General features: G+C 40.8%; 1 protein-coding gene across 1 annotated transcript in view; it reads right to left on the minus strand.

Moving 5' to 3' along the window:
- Positions 1-19,600, minus strand: part of RIT2 (Ras like without CAAX 2) — a 264,180-nt gene that overhangs the window by 134,857 nt on the left and 109,723 nt on the right. The window contains exon 3 of the mRNA XM_077818125.1: positions 12,776-12,849. Coding sequence (XP_077674251.1) covers positions 12,776-12,849 — 74 coding nt within the window. The remainder of the gene's footprint in view (positions 1-12,775; positions 12,850-19,600) is intronic.

Consider the following 19,600-nt stretch of genomic DNA (forward strand, 5'->3'; position numbering starts at 1 on the left):
CTCTCATCTGGGAGTCAACACAGGCTTTCCATTCACCCCAAAACAAGGCTGGAAGCATTAAATCAATTCTCCACACTAGCAATAAAACACCTTGAAGCAACAGTCCCTAGCTCAGTGAACTGTCTTTTTCTTTCATGTTAATGCTCATGGCTTCTTCTGTGGGAATAAACACTTTTATAATTTTCTCTTAAATGCATTCACTGAAGCAAACTTCATTGTTAACTATCTCTAAACACCCCACGTGCATTTGATTTATTGCATGCCATAAAACACTTCCCCCTCCTAATTTGTATTCAGGCAAAAATAAAACAGATTTTCATCTTTTATCAAAAAAATGCATCCTAAGTGGTAAAGGGAAGGAATTAATTGCTCAGTAAATATATTTTAGTAAACAGCAGAATAACAGAAGTGTAGCTGTAATGCCTGCAGCTGGCTGGGAAAGGCTCACCAGGGATTAGAACAAGCCCATGTCAGCTCGCACAAGGAACACAGACTTACAATTTTTCCCAGTGTGGCTCAGCAAAGGTAAAACAGGAGGCACATTGATGTTCTGATAAGTGACTCAGAATGACATTCTGGGCTTGCATATTTACTGCCTTGTGGTGACTTCCATCCAGTTTGCTTACCTTACAAATCCCAAGAGATGGTAGCTCCCCTCCCACCCCCGAGCTGGAAACCTAACCTGGGATTTGAATATCAAGCTGGGCTTTTCTTTGTCTCTTACAGCATGTCATCATCACACGTAGTGAAATTCCAGCCACTGAAATTTAGCTAAGCATTTTGCTGAGGCTTGGACACCTGTTCTAGAAATCGTAATAGTTCTGAATTGTGAATAAAACTTTCAATATAAAGAAACAGAAATAGCTCTTCTTTAGTTGTATTGATTTTGTGTTGATCACAGCATTAAAGTCTGGTATGATTCTATGACACAAATGGCATGATTGTCCCATTGCCCTTACACCATATGTAATCATTTACACCAGTGCAAAGTAGGTGTCCAATACTACCATTCTTATCTGATTTCATCTTGCACTAATTAGGTCCACAGGGAACAGATAATGAAGGCTGAATCTCCTCTCATCTAAACTACCTATCTAGTTATGTATGGGTTTGATCTTCTTTTGTTCATCCCTCCACTCAGGGATTTGTGCCATGCACATCACCATGAGGTCTGGGCACTGGTGTAAGTCAGGAATAGTTTCACTGAGATCAATGGAGTCACACTGGTGTAAGTAAGAGGGGATGCAGATCCTATATTCTGTTGTTAGGACATGGCCATTTTTACATGGTCTCATTCCCGACCATGACTGGATATTAAAGTTAAAGGATGAGTAGAGTTGGTCCAACCAATTAAAAACCTTTGCCATCCTGAGCTGTGACAGTGGACCTCTAGAAGATAGGAGTGTGTGAGTGGAGATATCCAAAAGGACAAGAATGAAGGAGAAGTCCTGCAATATTAAAGCTTTGAAAAGCAACAGTGCTAATTTAAAGTCAATTCAATCCTTTTAAACAGCCCATGTAAACCACAGGGTAACTATAAAATAATCCAACCATCGAACAAACCTATTGCTGCATTCTAAAAAGTGGAGCACAAATTGTGGAGTCGTCTAGTTGAGAACCTTTCTTATAGGGAATGATGGCAATTGAGCCTCATCACTCGAAGATACATACTGATATTGAGAGGTGATTGATGCATATAGGTCGTCCAGTGAAATCATGTAGGGGAGGCATAGTGTACATAAAGGAACTTAAGGATGCAGAAAAATAATATTAGCAAGAACTAGAGAAAGGGTGGTTTCGTGGTTAGGGTGCTAGCTTGCAATTCACAAGACTAGGGTTGAATTCCTTGCTCTGCCACTGACTTCCTGTGTAACACTGGGAAAGTCACTTAGGGTGGGATTCACAAAAGTACTTATGTGACTAACTCTGGGATTTAGGCCCCACTGCAATCCACAGAACCCTGCTTGGCAGATGCCAAATTTCCAGAGTAAAAGTTCCCTTGGAGCCCAAGTTTCTGCCTCTGGACATGTGCACTGCTGCCTCACCCTAAGTGTTCAGACACCTGTCTAAGCCCAGAGGGATGCACAAACTGGGGAAGGAAAGGTATTCGCCCACCTTTCTCAATGTGAAGTCCAATCTGCGAGGCATGCTCAGAGACGACCTACTGGAGCAGGTCCCGTTCCAAATTTGGCCAGAAGAAGAGGTGCTAGTACCTACCCTGCAAATTCCAATCTAATGGTTAGAGCACTCACCTTAAGTGTGGGAAACTTAAGCCTGAGGGAGAGAAGGGTTTAAACTGGGGTCTCCTACCCCTCAAGCACATGCTCTAACTGCTGAGCTGTGGGATATTCTGATGGGGTGGGGTCCCTCAGTCTCTTCTATTGAAACTCTTCCCCCTGGATAAATAATTAAAGAGTCATTGGGCAAGAGAGAACAAGTGTGAATGACTCTGTAGCCTGGTGATTAGGGTACGGAGATGGGAGACCCAGGGTCCCGTATGCTCCAATAATTCTTTAATTATTTATACGCAGTGGAACTGCTTCAACAGGAGAGATTCAGGGAGTTCTTCATCAGAATATCACAGAAATTAGTGGTTAGAATACTCTCCTCCTGTAAGGTGTGGGAGACCCCATTCAAATACTTTCTCCCTCCCAGGCTGAGGTGGGAAACGAACCTGGGTGTCCCATATCCCGGCTGTGTGCTCTAGCCACTGGGCAAAAAGCTATGAGGTGGGTGGCAGCACCCTCTCCTTCTCTGCCTGTTTTGTGTGCAGTGAGGCATCCTGCCTAATGTATTCTCACAAGAAATGCCTTCAGCGCCTAAGTCTCCTGACTCCCGGTGAGAGACCCCAGGCTGTGGATTGCTAGCAGAGACAGGAGCCTCCCTCCAGCCTGGAATTAGGTACCTATTTCCATGAGGTAGTGGGGCTTAGGACATTGTCCTGCCATCAGCATCTCCCATCAGGTAGCTTAGGAGGCTCACCACCTAGCGTGGTGCTTTTTTGTGGATCACATTGTACAAAGCAAGGGGGGATGGATAGCTCAGTGGTTTGAGCATTGGCCTGCTAAACGTAGGGTTGTGAGTTCAATCCTTGAGGGGGAAATTTAGGGATCTGGGGCCAAAATTGGGGATTGGCCCTGCTTTGAGCAGGTGGTTGGACTAGATGACCTCCTAAGGTCCCTTCCAACCCTGATATTCTATGATGCTAAGTCTTCCTTTTAACATTCATTGTGTACGGATCCTAGGCACCTAACCCAGGCTTTGTGAATTTCAGTGTTGCTCTTGTGATTTTCTAGGTGTCTACAAGTTAGGTGTTACGATGTTCAGTTTTGCACCATTTAAGTCCTTTTGTGCATCTAGCCCTTAGTCTCTCTGTGGTTCAGCTGCTCATCTGTGAAATGGGCATAATAGTTCTTCCCTACCACACAGGATTGTTATGGGGATAAAGACGAGGCTCAGAACTATGGCACTGGGGGAGCATATGAATTCTAGGATCAATAGTCCCAAAAGATGATGAATGATGCTGCGGGCCTTCAAACCTAGTGACAAAGCCTTGCCTCTGTCAGAAAAATTTGGGGGACATGCCAGGAAAAAAAATCTCATGCAGTTTTCCTTTTCTCCTCCTGCCTTAAAATAGGGGTCAGACACCAATTTGTAGCTAAGAAGCTGAAGATAAAAGAGATCAGCATGATAAACAGATCTAAATTCCTGTATAGGTACAGTCAGTAGATCTGCAGATGAGCTTTTGTTCTTTCAAGAGAAGCACCTGCTGAGCAAAATTTGTGAGGATTCAAAACACTATTCTGGTAATTACATAAAACTGCTGTGGCAACAATATATTCCCATTAGCTATCACTCCCTAACAAAAGCAGGAGAGAAAATCTATCGGAGCTGGAGGAAGCAAGAGAAATACAAATCTGAACTAGATCTGGTGTAATAAAGATCCCATATTGCATTAATCATTTTCTTGAAATAATTTCTCTTTTGCCCTTCCTTTCCCCTTTGGAATGGTTTTCATACTCAACAGTAGCATCAGCCAAGTCAGGATTTCCCAGAACCAGAAAAAACGGCTGAAGTGGGTTGAATCAATTAAAATACTCACCAGCATGAATACACAACGGAAACTCAAGCTGAAACATTTGCTGATGTTTTTAAATTTCATTTGTTTGCAGCTCTCTTCCTGGTTCTGCTTGGGATACTGTATCCTGAAAGACAGCTTCTGCTTTTTTGTTTCTCATGCTCATGAAATAGAAAATACCGAGAATCTCTTTAGAAAGCCTTTTCGTGTGAGATTCTCAGTGCAATCTGGCAGATTCAAAAGATTTGGGGAGTTCAGATAAGACATGAATAGGTACCCATAGGTGCTGGAACGAGGGGCTGCTGCACCCCCTGGCTTGAAGTGGTTTCAATCATATTCAGGGTTTACAGTTTGGTTCATTGACACTCAGAACCTCCACTATACAAATGGTTCCAGTACCACTGTAAGGAACTCATCACGGGCACCTCAACACCTTCTTGCTTGAATGGCCCCCTCTTTCCCTTGGAACCTACTTTGGAGCCCCCATCATCCAACCCAGCGGCTATCGTGCAGCATGAGACACAGCTAACATTTTCTGAGCCATGGTTGCCTTGCACCAAAACACTTTTATACTCCCACTGATCCAAAGCCTGCAAGGTGCTCACAACCCCACTTTCTGCCTAAGGTCATACATATGGTCAAGTAGTTCTTCTGTTATGGCAGCACTGGTACACGTGATTTTAGTGTGTCCACACGTTTTTGCTCTGGGAAAAAATGCTTGCATTATTGTGAGTTTGAGTCTTGAAGTTCTGTTTCGAGGTCGCTGTTGCGAGTAGCAAGAAGATTTTCTCATGCTGGAATCAGTTGTCAGTGCAGAGTTGGTTCCTGAGCATCAGATATTGGTGTCTGGAATGAGTCTTCTGAAATATGGGATTGCCTGTATGCTGTTGTGGCCACGTCTGGTATATGTGTGAAAATAAAGTAAGTTGTACTTAGCATATACCCAGACTCCATGTCACTGATTTCTCCTCCACTGAGATGCAACCTCCAAGTTCATCCACCTCTCATCAGAGGGGTAATGCTGATAACAGAAATGGGATACAGGTGTCACTAAAAGGGATAGAACTACATAATGATGTGGTGCTGTAAGAGCTGGGGGAGAGGGAAAGTTTGGATGGTGATGGATGTAAGCTCATTCCCAGTACAAACTATTATGGAACTGTTTGGAAAATGGTAAGTAATTTCCTGAAAAGTTTGGAAACAAACAAAACAATATTTGCCCCATTTTTTTCTTGGACATTTTCTGGGGTTTTGTTGTGGTGGTTCTGTTTGCTTGTAGTTTTGTGGGGAACAGCAAAAACTGATGTTTTTTGTTTTGGAAAACCAAAATATATCAAAGCCATGAATTTTCAAATGAAATACATATTTTCCATGAATTTTTTGTTTAGAAAAAAGTCTTTTATATTTAAGAAAAAGAGTTTAAATTGAAAACTTTCACCCAGGCCTAATATGGAACTCTAACCACAAATAGAACCTGCCTTGTCCTGCAATAAGAATCCCTAGGAAAGGGGAGTAGTAGAAATACCAGCTGCTATTAGACATGGGTCAGGTCACAATGATACCTTGGGTCATCTAGTGCTCCAGTGGTGATATGGTTTGAAAGCCACATTTGCAGGGGGGAAGTGGGGACATCAGCACCTCTGGCATCAATAAACTCTGATATTCACCATCAGTCAATATCTGCTTCATACAGCCATATATTACACCTATCTGACAGAGGGGTAAACAGGTGTAGAAAGGTAAAGTGACACCCTTGGTTATGCTGTGGTTCATTTGATGACAGAGACAGGAAGTAAACTCAGAAATTTTAGCTCCCAGACACTTGCTCCAGCTAGACAAATGGTCTTTACACAACATAGGCCCTTCTCCCATTGAAGTCAGTGAAAGCCTTGCCATAATTTATAATAGAATAAGAAGCCCTCTACTGTTATGATCTATTCCTGTCACTGAATCTACGATTTACCAAAATCTTTGTTTAATTTCCCAAACCTCAACTGCTTCTCCCAAATTTGCAGCTTCTGAAACAAAGTGATTTAGTGATGAGATGGATTTTGTCTCTCTCTGCAAGACTGAGTGTCAAAATATAGAGTAGTTTGCCGTGATAAGGAATTCAACAAAGCATTCAGGATCATGGTTTGATTTTTTTTTTTCTGAATGCCGGCATCAGCTTGCCTAACAAATAAATATAAAAAGAAAATTAAATTCATGCTATTCACTTAGCACATTGAGTTAATAATATTCACAGTTTAGCTCACTAATACAGTGCCTTAAAAATAAAATGAGAATATTTCATTTACACATTACAGTATATAAGAGAATATGCATTAAAGTTATTTTCTCCACAAAAGAATAAGCTCTAAAGGCCCATTAAAATATAATTACTGCCAAAGCTCCATTTTAAATTTCCTTTACACAAGCTTCAGTAGTCCGATTTGAAACTCAACTAGCACTGATTCAGGATTATGGAGCAGCATGTTTTGATAATTACTAGAAGGATCACAGAGAACAATCTGGGTGAGTCATCAGGCTATGATGTTTAGTCTGGAAAAGTGTGTTTATCTGAAGGGCTCTTGGGTTAATATGGTTCCCTCTTCAAAGCTTGAAGCAGGGGGTAAAAATCTTAGTCTTGGAGGCTGGCAGGATAAACATGTCTTGCGATTTGCTAGCAATTTGGGAGACAGATTTCAGTACAGAGTGTACTGTTGTTGTCAGGTTGGAAGTGCCTGTCTCAAAATGAATTAAAACACAGACTGCTCTAGACAAAGGAAATTCTCCTTTAAATGATATCCCTTAGCACTTTAAGGCAGGTTTTTAATCTGGAAAATATGCTTCTGCATCAACTGCGTTTAAAAATACACCATTTGGACATGCAAAGTTGGTCCAATAATTGTGCATATGTAAGTTCTGATTGTCAGGTGCATTTACCCATTTTTCTGCACAAGTGCCTTCTCTGTGTGCAAACAAGTTTGCCTGCCTGTCTAGGGTCTTCTAGGGTTCTATTTCTGCAAGTAGGGTTCTGGGTGGTGCTGGTTTTTTTTAAAGCCCTTTATGGGGACTCAATAAGGAGCTTGGGATCATGAGCCGAAGAATAAAAGCCTTGTGTCAGCAAACAGTGGAAGAACATAACAAAGGAGATAACTGCTGTGTCTGTTCATGAGGGAGGAATTTAAACAGGGCTGCAGACAGCACACATTTTGAGCTTAAAATGAAAAATGGCTGAAAGTGAGAAATGTTTCCAAGGCTCTGTGTGACAGCTGTTTGTGTAGGGCTGGGACAGCTGGGGCGGAGGGTGCCAGTCACTGATAATCAGTCGGCAGATCTGAGGCAGAAATAAAGGACTAAAAGCCTGAGTCTCCTCTCACTTACACCAGTATAATCCCAGAACAACCAACAGACAGAGAGCAGCATAGGGGTGAGTTTCAAGGGACATAGTTAATAAAGGAAAGAGGCTAAAAACTCAACTCAAGCCTCCTTCCTAGTAAGGGCTCCATCCTGCGTCCCTTAGTCAAATGGGGTTTTGCTATTAACTCCAAAGACACCAGAATGAGCCTCCAAAGCAACCACAGTCTGCAAACTAGAGATGTTAGGAAAGCATCCAATGAAAAGATTTTTCTCCTGAAAACATGGTTCCATCAAAATCAAAGTTTTCCACAGGAAAATAATGATTTCAAGAAAACATTTTGATTTTAAGAATCAACATTTTGAAAGGAAGCAAAAGGTTTCATTTTAAAATGTTTTTATGTTTTACATTTTGTTTCAAACTGACATTTTGACTTCCAGTTTCATTCTTACATCATTTTAAGCTGAAATGTCAGTTCAAAATGACACTGTTCATGTTGAATAGACATTTCAACTCAATCAAAAAAGTAGTCATTTTTTTTGTTTTCTCATTTCCAAATTAAAATATTCTGAACTTTTCGTTCTGGGAAATTTTCCCATATTTTAACTTTTTGTCCCAGTTTGGGATGAAATGAAAGATAGAACTAGTATAGTTTCTCATGGGATGGAAATATTGCTTTCCAACCAGCTCTAATTCAAACAGAATAGGAGCTGGGCAACTTCAATGCACTGATTAACAGAAGAAGGAGATATTCATATACCGTAGTACAACACAACATTCAACATGTCACACCAAGTAAGGGCAGAGAAGAAAGCATAGACACACCTGTGGTAGGAGATGACACAAGAAGCGTGGATCCAGTATAGATCCAGCCAGCAGCAAGAAAGAGTGACAGCAGAGAAGGACCAGTGGTGCAGAGAGGCAGTAATTTAGGATTCACAGAACATTTGGACTCTTTTTTTGTGATGAGAGCTTGCTCAGGTTTGATGGTCTCCATTTAAGGAGAAGAAAAAAGCAATTGACTGGATTCAAAATCACCTTAGCTTGATGGCTTGGTCACCTGTTTTTCTTTTAAACTAGTTGCTGAGGTTCAAAACCAGAAATATATTTCTCAAATGGCATCTATGTTTACAATGGCCCCAAACTCCCCTCCCCACAGTCCCTTATCTGAATACCCCAGATTTTGATACAAATTCAGATATATACCAGATATAAACTTTTCAGTCTGGGCCCAATTCTAGCATAAAGATATTAAATGGGAACGAATCACAGCATTTGGTCAGAAGTGCAAAGTTACAATTTATGTATATACTAAACAGGCAAAAGATTAAAGATATTTTAGATGGGATTTTAGGAAGCTCACATTTGCTACTTCTACCTTTGTGATGACATTATCTTCTATAAAAATAATTCACCAGATTTTATTGGGACAATTCTGCTTTCTTTTACACTAATGCATGTCTGGAAACAACTCTTCAGTGAAGTTACTCCAATTTTACACTAGCACACTGGCCCTTTTTGAGGGGTATATTCTAGCAAAGGAGCAGTTTTAATGGAAATATTCTCTATGCATTTGATTTAATTCTATACAGCATATGGAATTGCTTGCCCTTTGTCAGGGTTCTTCTCCCCACTCTGAACTCTGGGGTACAGATATGGGGACCTGCATGAAAGACCCCCCAAGCTTATTTCTACCAGCTTAGGTTAAAACTTCCCCAAGGCAAAAATCCTTTCCTTGTCCTTGGATGGTATTGGTGCCACCACCAAGTGATTTAGCCAAAGATTCAGGAAAAGGGCCACTTGGAGTCCCTGTTTCCCCAAAATATTCCCCCAAGCCCCTTCACCCCCTTCACTCCCCACCCCTGGGGAGGCTTAAGAATAATATACCAACCAATTGCCTTTAATAAAAGTACGGACCAGACCCTTTATTTTTAGGGCACTAAAAATCAATCAGGTTCTTAAAAGAAGAAATTTATTATAAAGAAAAAAGTAAAAGAAGCACCTCTGTAAAATCAGGATGGAAGGTAATTTTACAGGGTAATAAAAAGATTTAAAACACAGAGAATTCCCCTGTAGGCTCAACTTCAAAGTTACAAAAACAGAAATAAGCCTCCCTCTTAGCATAGGGGAAATTCATAAGCTAAAAACATAAGATAATCTAACACATTTCCTTGCTATTACTTACAATTTCTGTAAATTTAGAAATATCATTTCAGGATCTTTTTTAGGAGCTGGTTAACCTGCTTGGTCTCTCTCTCTGTCCCAAGAGGGAACAAACAAAGAGAGCCCAAACAAAACCTTCCCTGCCCGCCCCCCAGATTTGAAAGTATCTTCTTTCTCCATTGGTCCTTCTGGTCAGGTTCTAACAAGGTTAATTAAACTGATTAACCTCTTACAGGTAAGTGATTCTGTACCTCTGGCCAGGAGGGATTTTATGTTACTGCATACATAAAGGTTGTTATCCTTCCCTTTATATTTATGACACCCTTATATCAAACTCTTAAACCTGGAATTCATGGTAGGCAAGTTACATAACTTCAAAAGGCTCATGGAGTCATATGGTGTTCAAAGTTTAAATGATAAAATGTTTTAAATTAACACAATAAAAAAGTAGCTAAGGCAGGTGACCACCCGTCCTTTTTTTAAGATTATTGAAATGTATTAAACCTGATAACTACCATTGTAAACATTACATTGAAGCTTATGATAATTCCATTGTATACCGGAGGGCAGTAGAAATGTACATTTGAGAGAAACATACATGATATGCTAAGGGAAACGGAGTTTTCCTGAAAGATACCTTAAAATAAATTTGTTAGTCTCTAAGGTGCCACAAGTCCTCCTTTTTTTTTTTTTTGCGAATACAGACTAAACACGGCTACTCTGTAACCTTAAACTAAAGTGCTGTTTCTTATTTTTCATATGGTTTTCCCTTCCTTCCATCCAATTAAAGTGGTTATCCTAAACTAAACTGTAAGTGACTTTCTTTAACAGCTAAAACTATCTTTTAGGCCTCAGTTGTACAAGACTGTGAGATGATTATTATATTATTTTGATGAGGCTTACATACCCCATATTAAGGGCTTGTCTACACTTAAAACAGCTGTGCCACTGTAGCACTTCAGCATAGACTTTACCTATGCTGATGGGAAGGGTTCTCCCACTGGCATAGGTAATCTACCTCCCCAAGAGGTAGTAGCTAAGTCAATGGAAGAATTCTTCCATCGACCTAGTGCTATCTATACAAGGACTTAGGCTGGCTTAACGGCGCTGCTCAGGGTAGTGGATTTGTCATATCCCTGACCAAAACAATTAAACCAGCCTAATTTTATAGTGTTGACTAGGCCACAGCTAAGGGACTTGTGGAGCAGTATTGGGCCAAAAAGACCCTGCCCCTCAGCAGCTGCAGATAATGTCCCAAATGGAGGACCTGCTTGAAAGGGGACTCCAAAAGTCAAGCAGGGAGGAGAGTGAAGGAGAGACGTCCGCAGCCAGGTTGCAGCTTCTGACACCGAGGGGTCCACAGGGCATAGGGTAACCAGATGTCCCGATTTGATAGGGACAGTACATTTATTTAGTTTTTTTTTTATTATATAGGTGTCTATTACCCCACCACCCCCATCCTGATTTTTCACACTTGCTGTGTGGTCACCCTAACAGTCGAAGGGTCCAGAATGTGGTTAAGACCGGACTGGTAGGCCAAGATCCTGACTCCTTTTACTCCCTTGCTTTTCCCGACAAGGGAGAACAATTGGACACTGAAAAGTGAGCAAGGAAACCCCAACTGACTGTCTGAATCATTGGGACTGTTTGAGCAACAATTTGAGAAGGAAGCTGAGTGCTGGGACCACACTCCAAACTAAAGAGAGAACAGGGGAGGTAGGAAGGAGTCCAGGGGGAGACTGGTCTGTTGCACCTGCTAGAGGAGACTAAGACTCTCTTCACATCTTCCCCCTTGGGCACTGGCTGGGACCTGCTGGAAAGGGAGGGCCTGGGTTCCTGTACCCTTCTCCTCTCCCCCCCTTCCCCTCCCCCCAGTCAGGAGAACCCAGGAAGAACTGTAACTCGCCCGCTAGGCTTCAGATTGCCTGGCAAGGCCATTCCAAGACTCTGAGAGACCGCTGAGCCATGGCTTGGCCACTAGACCTGCTGGCCCCGAGTGAAGTCCCATACAACTATCATAAATTATTATAGAGAATATTTAAAAAAGAGAAATGTCCTCCTTTTAACCTTTTTTAAAATAATAATTCTGATGCAACAGCCTGCTTCAGTCACTGTAGCTCGGTAGATATGGTGGACATTGAGTTATGCTTTCTTAAAATACGTACTAACTCAACCACATATAATGTGTTAAAACAAAGCTAAAATTTTGGGTCAAATCTTCAGCTGGTATAAGTCAGGATAGTCAATGAAGTCAACGGAGCTGCACTGATTCATACGAGCTGAGAATCTGGCCCTCTGACTCAGTGATAGCTCTAAACACTCTTAAGAGGCTCCACAAATCTGTGTATGTTTTATACTCTTTTTTTTTTAAATGGACAGGGAAACGGAGCTGTGGCTTCTCCATACGCTACAGTGCAACAGAAGAACATTTGTGTCCTGATTCTTAGTACGATACTCCCTGAATCACTACAAATCAGAAAGTTGCGAAATACATGGAGAACTGTGGGCTGCTGGGCCATCTTTTGAGGATTTTGTACCTCATCTCTTGGAAATCACAGTGGCTGGTGAAGCTTGACATTTAGGGTGGGAACTTCAGAAGTACTCAGTGTTGGTCCAGCCACTTCACTGAGACTAGTGTTAGGGGGACACTGAGTACTTTAGAAAAATCCCTCTTTTAATGGTTATGTTTGCCTTATATCTCTACAGTAATTATATCAAAATGAATAAATTTATACATAAGAAATCATAAAAAAATGGCACTTTCAGATTTTCCTACTGCCTTGTCCTAGCTAAAAAACATGACAGAGTTTTGCTTACTAGGAACAGGAGAATTTTGGGGGAGAGAACCAAATGACTGGTATTATTGACTAGAGACATCAGAAACATTAAGATCAAATGTGCAGCAACATTTACGCATGTCTTTATTACAACACGTTCTCCATGTGTGTATGTGAAAAACCTTTATTGTGCTAATCATTTGCTCTAATGTTGCCTATCTCTACTGGTCAGGTAACTGAGTCACATTATATTTCTGATGCTCCCCTTGATCTCTTTTGTACTAATTCACACATGTTGTGCCAACACTATTCCTTTCGTGCCTGAATAGTGAAGCTTGTCTCCATCCTTGTGACCCATATATTGGAGGTCTTTGCTTTTATCTCTGTTACAGAAGTATACATTAAGAAACTACTCACCTGTCCAGCAGTGTCTAGAATGTCCAAGTAAGCTGGTTCGTCATCTATTCGCACTTGAGTTTTATAAGCATCCTCTGAAAAACACAAGGCAGTAGGGGTGCTCAGCAAATAGAAAAGGAAACAAATTTGCAGCCTTAGAGTAGGATTTTCAAAAGGCATCAGTGCAGACTCCTGTCCCCTCCCACTGAAGGCAGCAGGTGTTTTACCATTGATTTCAATGGCAGCAGAGCTAAGCCAATGCCAAGTCCTTTTAAAAATCCCACCATAAGTCCAAAGTTAGAGCTTATAAGGAACTTCGGAAAGGAGAAACGAGCCATGCATTTTTATTACGATTTCCCAATACACCGAATAAGTGAAATTCACTCCATGCAGAAAGCTTGCACAAAGCCAATGTACCACTTAATCCCCACTGATGCCAAGGTCTTCTTCTGGCTCTCTGCCCAAGTATGAATTTCACATAATAGGAATAGTACTATGCACTTCCATAGTGGCTTTCATCCAGATACCTCAAAGCCCTGAACAAAAGTCCATTGGAATTAGTGGGAAAGACATTTATTGGCTTCACTGAACTTTGGATCAGCCCCTCGGTAGACATTAATTAATCACGCCTCACAACATCCCTGTGAGGTAAGTAAATGGATTTATTTTTTAATAAATAATTTCAGTATTCTCACCCTGAACCACTGTGCTTGGTGGACCATTCTATTCACCCTTGGTTTGTCAAGCTAAAGATATTTTTAAAGGGTTAACTAATATCTGTGTATGTTGTTTTGCTCAAATGTATATTTCATTCCTCTCTCATTGTTTATATTCCCCTGATAAGGCTAAAGAGAGCTGAGGCATTGGACAATATTTATATTGGAAATAATTGCAGAAATTATCTGTGCTGTTTAATTAAAGGATAACGAACGGCAGACTGTGTGGTTATGCTGATTGATGGTGTACCTTGGCTGTGCAGCGAGGCATGAGGTGAAGACAAGTGCTTCCAATGCACCTGAGAAGTGTCATTAATCAGCACGAGCATATGGTCAGCTGTGTCCTATGGCTTGAGGGTGCAAGCCCTCTACAATCAGAACTCCCATTGAAATTGATGAGAGTCCCAGGGACAGAGAATTTTCAGGACTGTTTCCTTAATGGCATTACATTGTGGGTAGCAGGAAATATAAATAGTGCATTTAAACTCATTTCTTAGCGATGCTGAACTCCTCAGTTACACACAATATCATATTAGCTTATACAAAAAAACATTAAAAGAACAGTGGGGCTGTACAATAAAGCATGCACAAATGAAGAATGGCCAAAATAAATGTTACTTTCACAACCTTAACTCTGCCCCTTCTGTGCACGCATTACCATTTCGGGTATGTCTACGCAGCAGAAGCTGTGCTCAGACTAGCCTACCTGAGCTATCTTCAGTCCAACTAGTGTGGTTAACAAACAGTAGTGAACAGCACAGCACGGATTCCAGAGTGGGCTAGTGAGTAAAATGTGCACCCAGGGTCCATTCCTGACTTATGCTGAAACCCACACTGCACTGTGTTCACTGTTATTGGTACCTGTGCTAGCTGAGTTCAAGCTGACTCAGTAGGCTAGCCTGAGCACAGGTTTTGCTGTGGAGGCATTCTCACAGTCTTTAACGACATGATCTCACACTATTATGTCTTCTTTCAGGCCCCAATTCAGCAAACTATTGACACACATGCCTGACTTTAAGCAAATCAGTATTCCCACTGGCAACAGAATTACTCACATGCTTGAAGTTGAGTATGTGATTAAGTACCATGCCTTATCGGGGCCTCATCATCCAATCCAATGTGCAATGCATCAATGGATATCTTTCCACTGGGTGTTGTTCCTCAATTCGTAGGCTAGATAATACACTGTGCATGAAATTGCACAAAATTTTAACTAACCTATCCAGGTGTGAAGGAGAAGGTTGCATGCAGTGCCACTTCTATCTTTCAAGCAAAAATTAATACAAAATGATTTATTTCCTCAATGTAAGTTTAATTATGAATATTTAAAAATAATTATTTAAAATACACTGTATCTGTATCTCTGTTGACTCCCTTTCACGGATCATTAGAGAATATATTAAACACCTGGTTGCTGATTGCTTGTGGAATAGACACGAGATCACCACAACCTTCTGGTACCCCAGACCTCACACACTGAATCTATCTTTGCCATAACCAGACAGATCTCTGGTGTAGCTTGGCTTTTCAATAAAACACAAACTGAAAAGTAGTGTTGCGTTCAATGCAGTCAATACTACACTTCCAGTCTTAGTCTGATAAACAGAATGCAGTGTAGGCATTGGGAAGACTAGAATGGTGTTAGGGAAAGGAAAGCATAGTTGCACGTGTTTTTGGCTAGTCATAAGGGCATATTGTAAATGGATTTGCTCAATGTCACACAGGAAGTCTGTGGTGGAGAAGGGAATTGCACCTGGATCTACTGAGACTCAGCATTCTATCCACTGGACAACTAGTTGATTCCCAAACTATTACTATCTCAGTTTTCAATTCCTTTGTTTAACTTCACTGATGTTCCAACTGCGATGAAGTCTACTCCCCTAGCTGAGTTCCATGGTCAATCATAGTCAGTAATAAAAGCTAAAAGCTTCTTTTCTCCTAACAAGTCACTCTGTTTTGTTTCTCAGCTAACCACAATGTTCCCCCTTTAAAGTCATTATGTATCCTTCTTAAGCATCTGCTCTCAAATTAAGCTTCTCCCTCTTGTTGGGCTGCCTAATGGCTCAGCTCTCTGTACTGCAGAGCAAGACTGATAACACACAGCTGCTGAAGCAGCCTGATTGATTTGTAGATAGGTAACTTACTCATTAATTTGCTAAATGGCCCCAAATGCAATTCAGTGCCTTCCAAGTTCTAGGATGTGTTGCCTGGCACACTTTCTATCTCAGTGTTGTCTGTAGGTACACACAAAACTATCTTTCTCCCTCAACACTTGCTTCTAGGTGTATTACTTTGTTTCTTTCTTTGCTGAAAGTCAGACGAGATGGGTGATACTTAACTTCTGCTCGGGTGTTGATTTTCTGTAGTCATAAAAAGAAACACCGTTAATGGTGATGGGGTTGAGCAATAGGACCCAACAGAAGTATTTTGATTTGAGGGCCGTCTTCTCCCATTCTGCACTTGCTATCAGGCAATATATTACTAAGCAAATTAGAAACTAGCAAAAGCACCAGAAATTCTGAAAGTGACCCAAATGAAAAATGAATCCACAGCAAACTGTGTAGGATGGGAAATGTTTGAAGGCACCATGGTCATGAATAGGGAATAGATAGACAGTGAGAGGGAGATAAAATATAGTGTTGGACATGCAATCCAATGTAAAAGCTTCTTTTTTCAGATGACTGAGGTCAAGAATGTTAGCTCAAGACTGCCAGAAATCCAAACGGAGTACTACATTCTGTTTTTATATGGCACTTAGCACATGGGGCCCTGGTCCAAGATTAGAACTCCTAGGTGTTACACCAATACAAATAAATAATCAAAACTGTTTAGGTTTCTGAGAGTGTTTGAATGAATATTATTGGGGTATCATTAAAACTAACTAAAAAACAAGACCTAAAACCCAGAACACTTAAAATTTTGTAACAGGAAAAATATTGATAACGTTTAGCTATACAAAAGTAGAAAGGTTTTGGACTTTGAGTAAAATAAAAAATCCCCTGAAAAATTAGTGTTTGCAGAGGATAAGAAATGTTGACATTAAAGAACCACAGCATACTTTCTAAAATGCCACTTCTAATAGATTAAGCAGGAGGAAATATACTCATGGAAACACATACTGATCTATAACATTAAAATGAAGGGTTGCTAATGATAAGATTAAAAGCTTTGTTAGGTACGTTTTTAATAAATTGTAATTATGGATATTGAGGAAATATAGATAAGGTAACACAAAGGCCACCACTTTACCTGGCACGAGTGTATTTTTGTTAATTTCTCTTTGATATAATTTTCTGATTTGTTTAAAATGATATTGTTGGCAAGATAAGTAACCTGTTGTGCTGGAAGATGTAAGAGATACAAACATGTAAAGATAAACCAAAACTTCCTTGTTCTGGGAATTTAGAAACAGGGTGACCCAGGGCAACATGACACAAAAACTATAAATTCAGCAGGACAAATGTAGATGATAGGTGATTAGTGCTTGCACATGCATAATGTATGGCTTATGTAAAATTCATTAGATAATCTGTTGAATGCTGATTGGTGGAAAATTAGGTAATGGAGAATGTGAAAATGTGTAAGAATATGTGTAAAAATGGGCCCCAAACTGGAGAAACACTGGATCAGAAACTGAAGAATGGGACAGAAGGATCTGACCAGGAGATCGGGGAGGTGACAACTACCATGGAAGAAGGAAGGACTTCACAGTGCTCCAGAATGAGGTAATTTGGGCTCATTTAGCTATTCCATCTTGTCTGTTATTACTTATTGGCATAAATGCATGTCACTTATGGTGTCTGGACAATAATTCTGTCTGAAATTGTATTAAATAAAAGCAAAATTGATAAAGCCGAAATTGGGTGGATGTGTTGACTCAGTTTCCCACTCTACACTCCCAACTGATATATTTTAGGTATGATAAATGCCCCATATGTAGCAGGTACCTGCAATATGGAGAAATGCCCAACATGTACTACAAAGGGCTCAGGACTAGAAACAAACTTAAGACACAAATTTCCTGATTCAGATTGGAAGTCCCAAAGTTCGGGGTGATAGATTGATTGATACTGGCTCTAGTCCCAAAGAAACCTAGGCTGGTTTCTGAGATATATGCAGCATTCCACCATTTCATTCTGAGGCTGCAGGCATTGCGCCTTTGTCAAGGTTCCTCCCCAACTCTGAACTCTAGGGTACAGATGTGGGGACCTGCATGAAAACCTTCTAAGCTTACTTTTACCAGCTTAGCTTAAAACATCCCCAAGGTACAAATTAATTTTATCCTTTGTCCTTGGAATATCCACTGCCACCACCAAACTCTAACTGGGTTCACTGGGAAACGTAGTTTGGACACGTCTTTCCCCCAAAAATCCTCCCAACCCTTGCACCCCACTTCCTGGGAAAGGTTTGGTAAAAATCCTCACCAATTTGCATAGGTGACCACAGACCCAAACCCTTGGATCTGAGAACAATGAAAAAGCATTCAGATTTCTTACAAGAAGACTTTTCATAGAAATAGAAGTAAATAGAAGTAAAGGAATCACCTCTGTAAAATCAGGATGGTAGATACCTTACAAGGTAATTAGATTCAAAACATAGAGAATCCCTCTAGGCAAAACCTTAAGTTACAAAAAAGACACACAGACAGAAATAGTCATTCTATTCAGCACAGTTCTTTTCTCAGCCATTTAAAGAAATCAGAATCTAACACATACCTAGCTAGATTACTTACTAAAAGTTCTAAGACTCCATTCCTGGTCTATCCCCGGCAAAAGCAGCATACCGACAGACACAGACGTTTTGTTTCTCTCCCTCCTCCCAGCTTTTGAAAGTATCTTGTCTCCTCATTGGTCATTTTGGTCAGGTGCCAGCGAGGTTACCTTTAGCTTCTTAACCCTTTACAGGTGAGAGGATTTTTCCTCTGGCCAGGAGGGATTTTAAAGGGGTTTACCCTTCCCTTTATATTTATGACAGCCTTAATGTTCAGAGTCAGAATGGGATCGGATGCCAGTGGCAACGTTCACAGGAATCTTTGGAAAGCGGAAACACTAGGTTTTGCTGCCCAGCTCTAATTAGGATTCACACAATGGAGACAAAAAGCTAGAAAACAAAGTTCCATCTCTTTTTCTCCTCAGAAACATGGAACAAAAAAGGGAAAAAAAAAGCCAAATGAAACATGTGAAGAGCATGTGAACAAAAAGAAGCCATCTGGGGTCCCTGCATCTAGAGGTATATTAGCTGACAGAGATTTACTGGGACTATCTGCTAAAGACAGCTCATGATCCTTCAGATCTATTACTGCATAGCAGTGACTATAACAACAGCAAAACTGAAAACAGTAAGGTCCTTTATCAGACCACAGAGAGCTGCTTCCAGGCAGCCACTCTGGAAATTTCAGGGCATTTGCTTAATATTCAGTGCGTACACATCTACGTAGGGGTCACACTGAACATATTGTATGTGCAACTGAGAAAAAAAAAAACATTGATCACAGCCTCCTCTTGTCCACATAAAGGGTCTACAGCTATCAGCTTGTGGCATTACCACTTTAGCTCAGGCAGGAGACATTTATGCTGCAATGCTGGGGATCCTGCATTTAAATCCAAGCAGGGGCTTCTTGCACAGCTCCTTGATTTGAGACTGCTCAGCTAGCGTTAGGGAGCTTATGTCAGCTACCCTTATTATTTACTATTTTTTTACTATTATTTAAGATTTTAGAGGCCCATGCGAATGTTAGGTCCTTCGCGAAAAATCTATTTCAGATGACTCCCTGCCTCAAAGTGTTTAGACTCTAAATTGTGGATCAACGAACAGGTGGTAATAGAATATACTCCAGGAGGGAGAGGGATGAAGAAGAGCCTGGGGGTATGAGATAGGATTACACAGGTGTTCAGCTAGGGTGACACTAGTACTTGGTGTAGAAGGACAGCACAAGCCTTGAAAAGGGGCTGCAAGAGCGAGAACAGGTGGAGCAGTCATGAAGGGGTGGGTGTATACCTGATATGGACCACAGAACATTTCTAGGCTGGCCCCATGGATTTCATAATGGAAGGCACACTGGAGTCATTGCCAGAGAAGGGGTATGACGCTTCACAGGGCTACCCAGGTTTGCGAGGCACCTTGCTATCAC

The sequence above is a fragment of the Eretmochelys imbricata genome, chromosome 5 (assembly GCF_965152235.1).
Source record: "Eretmochelys imbricata isolate rEreImb1 chromosome 5, rEreImb1.hap1, whole genome shotgun sequence".
NCBI lineage: Eukaryota > Metazoa > Chordata > Testudines > Cheloniidae > Eretmochelys > Eretmochelys imbricata.